The sequence below is a fragment of the Cricetulus griseus genome, chromosome 4, assembly GCF_003668045.3.
Source record: "Cricetulus griseus strain 17A/GY chromosome 4, alternate assembly CriGri-PICRH-1.0, whole genome shotgun sequence".
Taxonomy (NCBI): domain Eukaryota; kingdom Metazoa; phylum Chordata; class Mammalia; order Rodentia; family Cricetidae; genus Cricetulus; species Cricetulus griseus.
The window spans coordinates 135,463,760-135,477,746 of NC_048597.1; the positions used below are offsets into that span (position 1 = coordinate 135,463,760).

A 13,987-nucleotide genomic window follows, 5' to 3' on the forward strand; every position below is an offset into this window, starting at 1 on the left:
TGCCATGTTCCTTTAGCAGAACAGTAGTATAAAAACAGCTTTTAAAATTAATGTGTTCCTTATCAGTTTCACACATGTATGTGTGCTCTGGTTACACTCATCCTTCCAGTCTCATCACCCACCCATTCCTACAGCGCCCCCCCCCCCCCCCCCCCGCTGAGTCTTCTCACCTTACTCTGAGGCTTTGTAAAACACCTCCTTTAAAAAAATAGATCTTAAAAGTTTATTTATTTACTTACTATGTTTGTGTGTAGCCAGTGGACACGTGTGTGTGTGTGTGTGTGTGTGTGTGTGTGTGTGTGCGCGCATGCACATATGTGTGTTTGTCTGTCTGCCAGTGGACAGCTTGCTGTGTTGGTTCTCTCCTTCTGTCATGTTCTGAGAATTGATCATAGATCTTCATGTTTGGCAGTAAGCTTCTTTATCCCCTGAGCCATTTTACTGACCCAGAAAAACATCTCTTTAATATGAAATTTTGTACATTATATTTCTCTGTTCATATGAGTTTTTCTTGGCCTAATTTTTAGTTTTTTTTCTTAACACTTTGAGAAGTTCAGATTCTGACATTTTTCTCCCTTCTTCTTTCTCCCTTTTATGTCTTTCAAGTTTAGGACTTGTTGAGCCTCCTGTACCTGTGACTTTATATTTTTTATAAAATTAAAAAATTTGGGCCATCAACTCTTCAGATATTTTGTGTGTGTATACCTCTCTCCTTTCTATGGACTTCTCTAATTAAACATATACTTAACTTACTCAAGACTGTCCCACAGCTTACAGACTTCTTTTTCATTTTGTTCAATTAGTTTATTAATCTTGCAATGGCAAAGATTGTACCCTGGGCCTATACAGCTTTTTACCATCCAACGATTTCATTTCCCATTAAAAAGTCATTTATTCTTGCTCTTTTACTTGGGATAATTTTTATTACTGTTATCAACTCTAATAACTATTTTTTTTTGTAGTGGAATGAAATCCATGTAGTATAGATTTCATTTCTGTAAATTCAGTTTGAATGTTTATATCTCCAATATCTCTATATAGCTTTTGAAGATATAAAATAGTTGTAATGCTTATTATCTTGGTTTTCTAATTCTTAACATCTGTATCAGTTTTAAGTTAGTCTCAGTTGATTTATTTCTCTTCATTGTAAATCACATTTCCTGTTTGGTTTTATTTGCATGATTGGTAATTTAAAAGTTATTATTAGATGTCAGATATAGTCATTTTATTTTATTGCAGTTTAGATACTTTTGAATTATTACAGGCTAAGCTTAGTCCTGGGGCACAATTGTTTGAAAACAGTTTGATCTTTTTGAGCATTGTTTTAACAATTTATTAGGTGGGACAAAACTACTTATTGTACTGCTAATTGTCCCCACTCCTGAGACCAGATCCTTCTGCAAGCCCTGCCAGTGCCCTGGGGTTACAAGCTTTTGAGTTTAGATTGAGTCCTGTGCGGATGTTGGGTACTCTTCCTGGAATTGTGGGGGATGGGTTCCCTGGCCTTCCTAGTTTCTTTCTGTGAATGTGCTGATGAATTCTTAGGTGCACATTTGAGGTAAATTTTCTTTAGGTCGCCCAGGTTGGTTTCCTCATTGAATGTATTGTGAACTGCCTTGGTTTCTCTGGTCTCTGAATTCATCTCCTCAGGTCAATAAGTCTGCTAGGCTCTGCCTGGTTTCATCTTCTCTGAACCCTGGTCTGAAAGCTCTCTCGTGAGGCTGGGGTGGCATATCACCCACTGTATTTGTTTTTGGTGTGTGAGGCATCATTATTTTCATTGTCTTACAAACATTGTTTTATGTGCTTTATGCATTTTTGTGGTTGTTTCAGGCGAGATGCTAAATCCTATTCTATTGTTCCATCTTGGTTGGAAGTTGGGGATTTTTAAATTAATATTCTTGGTAAGCTTAGAGTATACACTATTTCCCTGTGGGGTCAGACAATGCTTCTCAGTACCTAGGGAATGAAAGTATTTAATCCCAGATCTCTGATTATGGCCTCAGAAATGGTATGCTTAGCTATTCTTTATCTTAGTCACAGCTAGTGTCATTAATATTGGACTTGTAGCCAATGACAGTGTAGTGGGAGATACAGTGTTTGATGTACTCCTTGGAATCTGATCTGATGGAGTAGTAACTCAATGATTCACTCCCTTCCTCACCTTCCTTTTCCATTTGCTCCTCCTCCTTTTTTTTTTTTTTTTTCCTTTCTGAGGCAGGTTTTTTCTATGTAGCTCAGGATAGCTTTCAACTCCTGATATTCTTGGCCCAGCCTGCTGAGTGCCAGTGTTTGTCTTGTGCCACTGTGTTCAGCAAGGATAAACTGCTGAAGTCAACTTCTGGTACTCTGACTCATCTGTTCGTCTTTACAGTGTTGCTTCTCTCTCTCACAAGGGCCTTATGTGCACATTGACAACATCTGCCTTCCTGACCAGACTCACCACAAATGTTCTTCAGATGTTTTAATCCTAAGGGAGGTAGATTCATATCTAAAATCATGTCTTTTTAGCCAGAAAGCCACCTGTATCTTTAAAGCAACTCTTCAACACTCACCCTTCCTTTCTTTTCTTTTCTTTTCTTTTCTTTTTTTTTTTTTTGAGAAAGGGTCTAATATAGCCTAGGCTGGCCTTAAACTTTCTATGTTCCCAAGGTTGGAATTAAACTCTTAAATTTTTTTTTTTTACTCTAACAATTCCATACATGTGTCTACTAGGTCTGGGGCATTTAATAACACCCACTACTCTCCCATTCTCTCATTGAAACACTTTCTTCTCAATAGGGCTCTTCCTACTTGGGTTCCTTAAAATCTTACTTGAGCCTCCTGAGGTAACTGTGTTTGCTTGTGTCTTAGTGTTCTGTTTCTGTGAAGAGACACCATGACCACGGCAACTCTTTTTTTTTTTTCAGATTTTTTTTATTTGAATTAGAAACAAGATTGTTTTACATGACAATCCCAGTTCCCTTCTCACTCCCCCCCCCCCCGCCCCAACTAAAACTCTACCTATCTACCTATCACATATCCTTTTTGCTTCCCCTGGATGATGAGGCCTTCCATAGGGCGTCATCAGAGTCTATCGTATCCTTTGGGTTAGGGCCTAGGCCCACCCCCACATGTCTTAGCTCAGGGAGTATCCCTCTATGTGGAATGGGCTTCCCAAGTCCACACCTGTGCTAGGGATAAGTACTGAACAAGTACAGGAGGTCTCATAGATTTCCGAGGTTTCCTCACTGAAACCCTTGTTCCTGGTGTCTGGATCAGTCCCATGCTGGTATCCCAGCTATCAGTCTGGGGAAGCAAGAGTTCCCCCGATGTTCAGGTCAGCTGTTTCTGTGGGTTTCACCAGCCTGGTCTGGACCTGTTTGCTCTTCATTTGTCCTTCTCTGCATCTGGATTTCAGTTCAGTTCGGTCATTAGTTGTGGGTGTCTGCTTCTACTTCCACCAGCTGCTAAAGGATGGCGTATAAGTCAGTCATCAATCTCATTATCAGTGGAGGGCACTTAAGGTAGCCTCTCCTCCGTTGCTTAGATTATTAGCTGGTGTCATCTTTGTAGATCTCCAGACCTTTCCCTAGTGCCTGATTTCTCTGTAAACCTAAAATGTCTCCCTCTATCTCCATTCTTGTTATCTTCTATTCTTCCCCTGACTCAACTTTCTTCTCCCTCATGTCCCTCCTTTATCCCTCCTCTTCTCCCCTTCTCATTCTCCTAGCTCCCTCCCTCCCTCTTCCCATGCTCCCAATTTGCTCAGGGGATCTTGTCCCTTTCCCCTTCTTCAGGGACCATGTATGTCTCTCTTAGAGTCCTCCTTGTTTACTACCTTCTCTGGCAGTGTGGATTGTAGGCTGGTAATCCTTTACTCTATGTCTAAAATCCATATGTGAGTGAGTACATACCATGTTTGTCTTTTTGTGATTGAGTTACCTTGCTCAGAATGGTTTCTTCTACTTCCATCCATTTTCCTGCAAATTTCAAGAATCCACAGCAACTCTTATAAAGGAAAATATTTAACGGGGGCTGGCCTACAGTTCAGAGGTTAATAAATGTTTATTATTATCATGGCAGGAAACATGGCAGCATGCAGGCAGACATGTTTCTGGAGAGGTATCTGAGAGTTCTGGAACTGCATCTGCAGGCAGTAGGACGAGACAGTGACACTGGGCCTGACTTGAGCATTTGAAACCTCAAAGACCATCCCCAGTGACACACTTCCTCCAACAAGGCCACACCTACTCCAACAAAGCCATACCTGCTAATAGTGCCACTCTCTATGAGCCTATGGGGCCATTTTCATTCAAACCATGACAGCTTGTATGAACACGAGTGGGAATTTACTGAAACATGGGTAACTTACCAGAGTCTTCACCATGGAAGGAAATGAACTCTGTCCCATTGCACTTGTCAATTGCCATAGTCCTGTAGTGAGAGCGTGGGCCATGTGACCCTTTATTCAATCATGGTAAGAGGTTGACAGGTGTACTCTGATGTGGCTCTTGTGTAGGTGAGCATAGCTACAGTGAGTTCAAGAGTGCAGTGGCCCTTGTCATGTTCAAATGGCACTTTTTGAGCTGTTCCTTCTCAGCATCTGGTTCTTATATGCTTTCCACTCCCTCTTCCCCAGGATTTCTTTAGCCTTTGGGGGTACTACAGATGTCCCATTTAAGGCCAGCATTCCAGAGTCACTTATTCTCCACATTTTGATCTGTTTTGGGTCTCTGTCTTAGTCATCACTGACTGCAAAACACTTCTCTGCTGGAGGCTGGGTGCAGGACTGGGTATAAGCATAGTACTAAGAAGGCAGTTTGATTCCACATCCATTTCATAAAACAACAGTAGTAGGTTTTCCCTGAGGGCCTGTGACCTCCCCAGCTCTTGGCCAGGTTTATGGAAGGACATGAGTTCATTCTTGAGGAGCAATCCCTAAATACAACCAGAAGTGGTTTGTTGCCCCCAATGCCATGCCACAATTGCCATGGTGAGCAAGCACATCTTGGCAGGCACATCATTATTGTAGCGTATGACTTCTCCCCCAGCCACATAGCACCTGGTCTTAAACTCTCAGTCCTTCTGTATGATGGAATTATAAGCATGGCCCACCATGTTTGCACTTCTTGCCTTTTTACGTATTACTACTGTTTGTTTATTAGAGGCTAACTGAGGCTGCTCATTTCTTGGTGCAGATTTTGTCTTCTTGTGAAACCATCCCTACTTATATCCTTACATTTATATTAATTTAAAAGTATTAACTCTGGGGGCTGGAGAGATGGCTCAGAGGTTAAGAGCACTGACTGCTCTTCCAGAGGTCCTGAGTTCAATTCCCAGCAACCACATGGTGGCTCACAACCATCCGTTATGAGATCTGGTGCCCTCTTCTGGTGTGCAGATATACATGGAAGCAGAATGTTGTATACATAATAAAAAAATAAAATCTTTGCAGGGCATTGGTGGCACATGCCTTTAATCCCAGCACTCGGGAGGCAGAGGCAGGCGGATCTCTGTGAGTTCGAGGCCAGCCTGGTCTCCAGAGCGAGTACCAGGATAGCTCCAAAGCTACACAGAGAAACCCTGTCTCGAAAAACATATATATATATATATATATATATAAACTATGACTGACTTCTAACAACTTTTTGCATGTGTGCTTCATGTCTATCCTTCATTATTTTAAGAAGCATTTACTATCTATTGAGCATACTTCATGGGAGTAGATTCCTCTTCAAGTAGTTCTTAGTATAGGGAAGTCAATGTCTCTCCTCCTATTATCACTTGATGATGGCTCAGTGGCGGACTGCATATGGATGTATTTTAGAGATATCATTGTTGCGAAACATTATGCTTATAACAATATTAACTATACATTTTGTTGATTATGATTTATTGGTTTATAATGTAAACATGGTAGCTTTAAAAGATTAAATGTATTTCAAAACTGATATATATGTATATGTGTATATATATATATATATATATATATGCACATGAACGTTATACATATACATGGAGTGCCATGTGTGTTTTGATTTATGTATACATTTGTTTAATGTTAAAATCCGGCCTAACAAATCAATCTTCTCCACAATTCATCATTTTTTAAAAAAGATGTATTTACTTTTATTTTATATGCATGGATATTTTGCATGAATGTTTGCTTATATGCTACATATGTGCCTGTGATTGTGGAGGTCTGAAGAGGCCATCAGATGTCCTGTAAGTAGACTTATTAGATGGTTGTGAGTCACCATATGGATGCTGGGAACATGACCCTGGTCCTCGGCAAGAGCATGCACTCCTAACTGCTGAGTTATCTCTCTAGCCACTGTCATTTCTCTGTGGAGAACATTTGGTGCTCTCCCAGCCTTTTGTATACATGGTACATTACTGTGTATTAGTGCCCCCCAACCACTATTCCAGTGCTCATGGGTTTCTTCAGAGCACAGCAGGTAACTTCCCTGATGCATGCTTCAGAATCACTGTGTAGCCAGTATCACTTGGTAAGAGAGAAGATAAACCTACACACTACTAGCTAAAGCAAGCCAGCCTAAGACAAAACCAGCAAGTTAGACATCTTGGTTTGCTGTAAAGCAGTTTCTTCATTTACCTTGATACGAAAGTGAAGACACAGTCTGTTTGTAACAGCTGCATCACTGTTGGGTTTTGCTTTTCAGGTGGACTGGACTCTGAATATTGGAGAGCAAGCTCTTGATATTTGTATCATCCCTTTTAACCAGTCTGCATCTTCTGTTTTTGTTCTTGGTGAGAGAAACTTTTTTTGCCTGAAGGACAATGGGCAGATTCGATTCATGAAGAAACTGGATTGTAGCCCCAGCTGTTTTCTCCCGTACTGCTCTGGTGGGTATGACGTTTTTCTGTACCCTTTCCATATCTCAGTTCTGTCTTACACATATACACACACATCAGAAAAAGCCACACTCAGACACAGGTTTTAACATCTAGGAAAGTAGTTTTTACTGAACATATAATGAAACCTCTAGCTTTCATAGTTTTAGTAGATATTTGATATAAAGCATGTGTGGTTTTGCCAGCCCTTTGACTTTGTAAGATCACTTGTAGGCTGGCTTCCAACTCATGAATGTTTTCCATAGTGTGACTATTCAAGAATTCTTCCATGAGAACATCACTGTTTTATAAGCAGAGCCGTGATGTCTAATAGAGGGACTTGCAGTGAATGCCCATCAGTCATTAGTTTACATGTGTGATTTGTTAATAAAATTCATACTGTCTAGATGAAATGCAAACTCCTAGTCTGATATCTATACCCCTTGTCTACAAAATGATTTGTTTCTTTTTTGCTATTGGTTTCTTGAAGTTGAAAGCTAATATATTATCACCTACAATCTTTATGTGTTAAAACCAAGATATTAAATTAGTGTGTGATAAATTTCCCCAAAGAGATCACAGGGTGCAATTCTGAGCAGCCTTTTTCTTACTATCTTTTTTCTCTATCTTCACCCTGCAGTTTCTGAAGGCACGATAAATACTCTGATTGGAAACCATAATCACATGCTGCATGTTTACCAGGATGTGACACTGAAGTGGGCCACACAGCTCCCCCATGTTCCTGTAGCCGTCAGGGTGGGCAGTTTGCAGTAAGTGGCTCAATTTAACTTTTATGAAAGGATTTTTGTTTAGTCTCATTTTTTAGCCCTGGCTGGCTTTGAACTCATGGCACTTTTGCCTCAGCCACTGCACCTGGCTCTTATTAAATACCTCAGTCGAGGAGTTCTGTAGAAATTTTGTGGTTTCACTGAAGTGCTGTAGTGTGACTGTTAATAGTAGATTTTTTTCTCTTGGAAAAGTTTATAAAATTTCCTTAGTTAGCACCACTAATTGTTTTCACTTAATGTTCCTAAGAAGTTACTCCTTTATTAACAGTGAATACTGTTGAAGGCAGTGGGGAGATGCTTCTCCTGATGGATTATTGTCTTTAGGGTGAAGACAGATGTTTTCCTGTATTTGATGGGCTGAATGTCAGAGCCTCACTTGCTCAGAATCCAGACTTGCTCAGACTTGCTCATCTCAGTTGATGTGGAGTTGCCTATGTCCGTGGGCTTATACAGTTTAGAGTGTAGGGCAATTTTGCACTTAAAATGAAAGAAAAATGAAATCAATATCAGTATAAACTTGTGACACAGTTTTCCAGTGAGTAAGGTTGTTAGGGTAAGAGCTGAAATCCTGGACGGTTCTTGAGCTGCTGTGATCACTGGTCAGGACTGAAGAGTTCAGCTGCAGCCTACAAATATGTCTCTAAAGTCTCCACATAGCCTCAGATCCCTTTTGTTCTGCTTATTAGAACATTTAATCTGGGAGTGTTCAGGAGGAGACAATAAGGGGCACTCATGGTTGCAGTAATGATTGAGCTAGCTGTAGCATTCACGTTCCACTGAAACCTGTGGCTTGAAAAACTGAATATTACATTATTTTATATGTGTGGGTCTTTTGCCTCCATTGCATGTCTGTATCATGTGTGTGCCTGGTATCCAGGGAGGCTAGAAAAGGGTATTGGGTTCCCTGGAACTGGAGTTACTGATGGTTGTGAGCCACCATGTGAGTGCTAAGAATCAAACCCAGGTCCTCCTAGGAGAAACCAGTGCTCTTAACCACTGAGCCATCAATCCAGCCTCAGCACAGATTTTATTTATTATTTATTTTTAAGGTTGTTGTCCCCTGGAGTAGCATGCACAGAGGGCAGCTGACATCTAGGACTCCTAATTCCAGTCCTCTACAGAGTTTAGTCACCTCTCCAGTTCCAGGTGGAATGCTGTCATTACCATCTGCAGATCATTTTACTGGCTTTGAGGCTTCCTGTAACTCACAGACATCCACATGCCTCAGCCTCTGCATACTGAGATAATTACACAGGCCACCACACTGTGCTCATTATACTTACCTTTGAGTACTTCAATAGGTTGACATGAGTGATACCTACATTCTGGAGCTTGAAACATGATTGAATCCTTCATAGTTTGCTGCATCCATGTCTATAGGAGAGTTGTGTTCACTGAGTGCATATTCTGTTAAAAGAATGGTACTTTTTACAATTACAATATTGTTAACCAAGTTTATAGTTCCTCCAGTGTTCATACTTTTAAATAAATATTATCAAGTCTCAGAAAAAGCTGCTTTCTTGTGTTTTAGGAAAAAGAACCACATTTATTTCTAATTGCTATGCATTTAACAAGAATCATAGGTTTTTTTGTATCTAAAGAATAAACTATTTGAAATTGGCTTTTGCAATGTCCATCAGATTTTTTTTTTAAAGTTCATTCAATCAGACTCACCAGACATTTTGTATCAGATTTAGTTAGAAGAATTTAGAATTAGAAAAATATTTTGCCAGCAGGGAAGTATCAGTTGTTTCTCTTCCTGGAAAGTAATTCTCATAGCAGTCTGTATATTCATCCAAGAGCTGTTGGTTCTCTTTGGTCCCATAAGTGTCTGTTAGGTACAAAAAGACAGATGTACTGTGGTGGGTTTGAGGCCCACTTTGACTCTCCTGGATGTGGGGGATGCAATTTTATTTTGATATTGTATTTATTTATTTTTTGTGGTTTAAGAGATTAAACCTAGAGCCTTGTATATAGTAGGCAGTTTTTCTGCCTCTAAGCTATACACCTACACCAGGATAGGAACCAGTATATTTATTTACTAAAAAAGTACACACACACGCACATAGTTTGATGGGAAGAGAGGCTATTGATAGTATTTTGTTGAAATAGGTAGCTTATATCATGTACAAGACTTTCTCCAGGAAATGCATATATTTTAGGTACTTAAACTTCAGAGAGAAGCCTCTATTTCTTGTAGCTTTTTAAAGATCATAATTCTAAGTAACAAAATGAAAACAGTGCCACTAGTATTTTCATAATTTATACATAAATTCTAATCATGCAGTTGGAGATTTTAAAAAGTGTATATATACTTTTTTTTATAGGATAAAACAGATTATGCCTGAAAGAATTTAATGGCTTTTTGTTATTTGGGGAGGGCTGCCACAAGCAACTCCATCTTGTTGTTGTGAGGCAAGATCTTGTGATAAGGCATAGACTGGCATCACACTTCACATTCTCCCGTTTCAGCTTCCCAGATTACAGTCAAGCGCTGCCATGCCCAGGATGCCTTTGTTTCAGGTCTGACAACTTCCTGCCTTGTCTAAACCATGTTATCTGGATGCATTGTTCATTAACCTTATGCTTATTCATTCTCCATTGACTGATGATGGTGGGCATTTTAGTGACTTTTCTATTGCTGAAATAAGACACCATGACCAAGGCAACTTATAAAAGAAAACATTTACTTGGGACTTAAAGATCCAGAGGGTTAGAACCCATGACCATCATAGCAGGGACATGGCTGCAGGTAGGCATGCAGGCATATGCTGGCAGCAGTTGCTGAGAGCTGACATCTTGATCCACAAGTGGGAGCCCAGACAGAGAGCTAACTAGGAAGTGTAACAGCCTTTTTTCTTTTAGGCCACCAACTAGCTCCCAGATCATGACACAGAGACTTAATAGTTTTGAATGTTCAGCCTTGTGTAGGCTCATTTCTTGCTAGCTCTTTTAATTTAAATTAACCTGTTTCTTTTTATCTACCTTTTGCCTTGGGGCTTTTCACCTTTTTCTGTATATCTTACTTTCACTGCATCTCATTTCTGCTGGCTGGTGGCTGCCTAGCTGACTCCAGGTCTCTCTCATTCTCTTTTCCCTTCTCTTCCCCTTTCTTTCCTTTTTTCTTTCTTCTCTCTACTATTTATTCTCTCTGCCCAGCAGCCCTGCCTGTCTCTTGCCAGCTATTGGCTGGTCAGCTTTTTATTAAACCAGTCAGGTGCCTTAAGCAAGCAAGGTGAAACAAAGGCAATGCATTTCTACATAAATAAACAAGTGAATCATAAACAAAAGTAACATACTTTTACACGGCTAAAGTAATATTCTGCAGCATAAACAAATGCAACACATCTTTGCCCAGTTCAAATAATATTCTACAACAGGGAACAGCATGGGTTTTTGAAATCTCAGTCTGTCCCCAGTGACAAACTTCCTTCCACAAGGCCCCAGTTCCTAATCCTTCTTGAATAGCTCCAGCAACTGGGGTCCAAGTGTTCAACTATATAACCCTATTTGGGACATTTTCATTCAAGCTGCCACACCAGCAAATGATTCGTCCTGGTTGGTTTGGTTTGATACCACCTTAGTTGTAGGAAATAAGTCACAGATGTCAGGGAGGTAGTGAGAATAAAACCTTTTGGCCCAATTCAAGCAATTGAGGTATAGAAATGGCTCTGGCCATCTATTCTGTTTGCTTTGTATGTGATGCACCAGCATCTCAAAAATGTTGCTCATGTTCCTCTGCCAGAAGCTGTGCTCACACAATGAAGCCTGTCCAGAGGTCAGAGTTCTCTAAAGGCTGGTAGGGTCCATTTGAAGTAGGTATATGTTAGTTACATGAGCTAATGTCTAGAGGGACCATCTATCTTACCTGAACCTTAGCATTAGGACCATTTCCCAAGTATCCAAAAGTGTGCATGGCTGTTTAGCCACCAACTGTGTTCTAATCTTGGTCTCTACTAGCGTTTCCTTTATTATATTGTAATAGGCCAGGCAGAAGTGAAGATATTCCAAAGGGAAATTTTATCTCTCAGTCTGAGTACCAGACTGTCCAAAGAAGGGACCCCAGAGATACAGAAATTCCCCAAAATCTCATTCAGGGAGAACCTATTTCTAGGATCAGGATTTCACAGTTCTAACAACTTGTCAGCATACCTTAAAGCTGGGAAGGAAGCTACGTAATGATGTGGGCAGGGGCTGCTTCAAGACTCAAATCCTTGGCCTTCTACTTAAACCTTAATCTCACTTCAGGCCCCTGTGGATCTCTTTGTGTCTCTTCCCAATGTGGCCACATCAAAACATCTCCCTTTTTTGCTTTACATTATTAAAAAATTATTGTAGTTTTATTAGAACTATAAAAGTAATTTTTAGTAACGAATGTTAAGTAATTACGGTACTGGCATAAGAAAACAGACATGTAGACAAATGGAAAAGAATCCAAAATCCAAACATGAGTATGTATAACTTCAGCCATCTAATATTTCACAAAGATGCTCCCAAAAAACACTGGAGGAAATAAAGTATCTCCAACAAATGGTACTGGGAAAACTGGGTGCCCACATGTCAAGGAATGAAATGAGACCCCTATTTATCACCTGCACAAAGCTAACTCCAAATGGATCAAAGATGTAAATATGAAATTTGAAACAAGGAAACTACTAGAAGAAAATGTAGGTAGTGCCCTACAGTATATAGGTGCAGGAAAGAACTTTCTAAATAGGACTTCATTTGCCCAAGAATTGAGGCCAACAAATGAGACCTCATAAAATGGCAAGGGTTCTGCACAGCTGAAGAAACAATTGAATAATGTGAAAGCCCACAGAATGGGAAAGAATCTTGGCCAGGTCTGCTTCTGACAGAGGATTGATACCCAGAATATATAAAGAACTCAGAAAATGAAGAGTCAAAAACTAGATAACCCATTTAAACACTGGGGTCTGAACAGAGTTCTCAAAGAAATAAATCTGACAAAATATTCATTGTCCCTAGCAATCAGGGAATTTTGTCTTAACCCAACCAGGATGGCAAACTTGACAAAATAACAGACAACAAATGCTGGAGGGGATTGTGGTGGGATTGAAAATGAGGCAGCCACTCTGGCAATCAGTGTGAAGAGCAATTAAAGAAAAAGAGGCCATGAATATGACAGCAAGTAGGATGCATGGGAGGGGGTTGAAGGAGGAAGGGAAGGGGGAAGTGATGTAATGATAATTTTTAAAAAAGTATAAGAAGGCCATTATTGTTAAAATTATAAGCACTGAAATAACTTCTGCTTTTTATTACATTTAAGATTGAACCTATTAGTTAGAAACTTTCTTGGATGGATGTGTTTATTTGTAAAAGAATTCACTGTTCCTTTAATGTATCTTTTCCAATGAATATGAAACACTGGATTCAGATCAAGTTGGTGTAATTATCCTTAATAACAGCATTTTGCTCAGAAACCAACACACTTTATATCACCCCTTCCCCCACACCTACTTGTCAGCCCTGGTTCTACCTTGTTCATTATACTTTAATTCTAAACCTGTACTACTTCCTTCTTGTACTCTAAGACTAATTTATGAGGTACCTAGCTGTTCTTCTAGTCCAATTTCTCTCTCTCTCTCTCTCTCTCTCTCTCTCTCTCTCTCTCTCTCTCTCTCTCTTCCTCCCTCCTCCTCCCTCCCTCCCTCCCTCCCTCTCCTCCTCTCTCTCTCTCTCTCTTCTCTCTTCTCTCTTTCTCTCTCTCTCTCTCTCTCTCTCTCGTGTGTGTGTGTGTGTGTGTGTGTGTGTGTGTGTGTGTGTGTCTCTCTCTGTGTGTGAGTGTTTGTGTGTATGTGTACACGCTTTAATCTACAGGGATGTGAAATAAGCACTCAGGCTGGAGAGTCAGGGTCCTGAATATTTAAATTCCCAGCTCTTTACTGCTTCCCCTTGGCATGAAGTAGATCCTGGCAGAGCAGCTTGCCTCTGCTGTCCTCAGTTTCCCAAGTGGCAAATAAAGATCGTCTTGTATTGGTAACCTCTCTCTCTCTCTCTCTCTCTCTCTCTCTCTCTCTCTCTCTCTCTCTCTCTCTCTCTCTCTCTCTCCCTCAATGTCAAATATACCTACATGTGGAAGTATTTGAAGGGAAGTTGGACATGATGAGAGCCTTTCCAGGCATAGCCTGCAGCCACGGCACCATGCTTTGCAGCCAGTGCACCCCACTCTTTTACATGAAAACAATTTCTAGAACTTTGGGGTTTTCTCTAAGGCTTTGTCCAAAATAGGCACTTATTCTAACTTTTGGTATTTATATTTTTATCCTTAGCTTCTGTTGATGCAGGATAGATTAGAGTGTATTTTCATTTCTTCTCTGGGTTTTCTAATCTCTTTTATCTTT

General features: G+C 40.1%; 1 protein-coding gene across 12 annotated transcripts in view; it reads left to right on the plus strand.

Annotated features, from left to right (window-relative positions):
• Positions 1–13,987, plus strand: part of Bbs9 (Bardet-Biedl syndrome 9) — a 408,032-nt gene that overhangs the window by 113,303 nt on the left and 280,742 nt on the right. For 10 of the 12 annotated variants that reach the window (XR_003484647.2, XM_027411687.2, XM_027411681.2 and 7 more), the window contains exons 8-10: positions 6,666–6,849; positions 7,478–7,607; positions 10,098–10,148. Coding sequence is in view for 11 of the 12 variants with exons in the window: in XM_027411687.2 (XP_027267488.1) it covers positions 6,666–6,849; positions 7,478–7,607; positions 10,098–10,148 (365 nt within the window). In the remaining variant the exon portion in view is untranslated. The remainder of the gene's footprint in view (positions 1–6,665; positions 6,850–7,477; positions 7,608–10,097; positions 10,149–13,987) is intronic. The other 2 variants (XM_027411683.2, XM_027411685.2) reach the window with 1 other exon arrangement.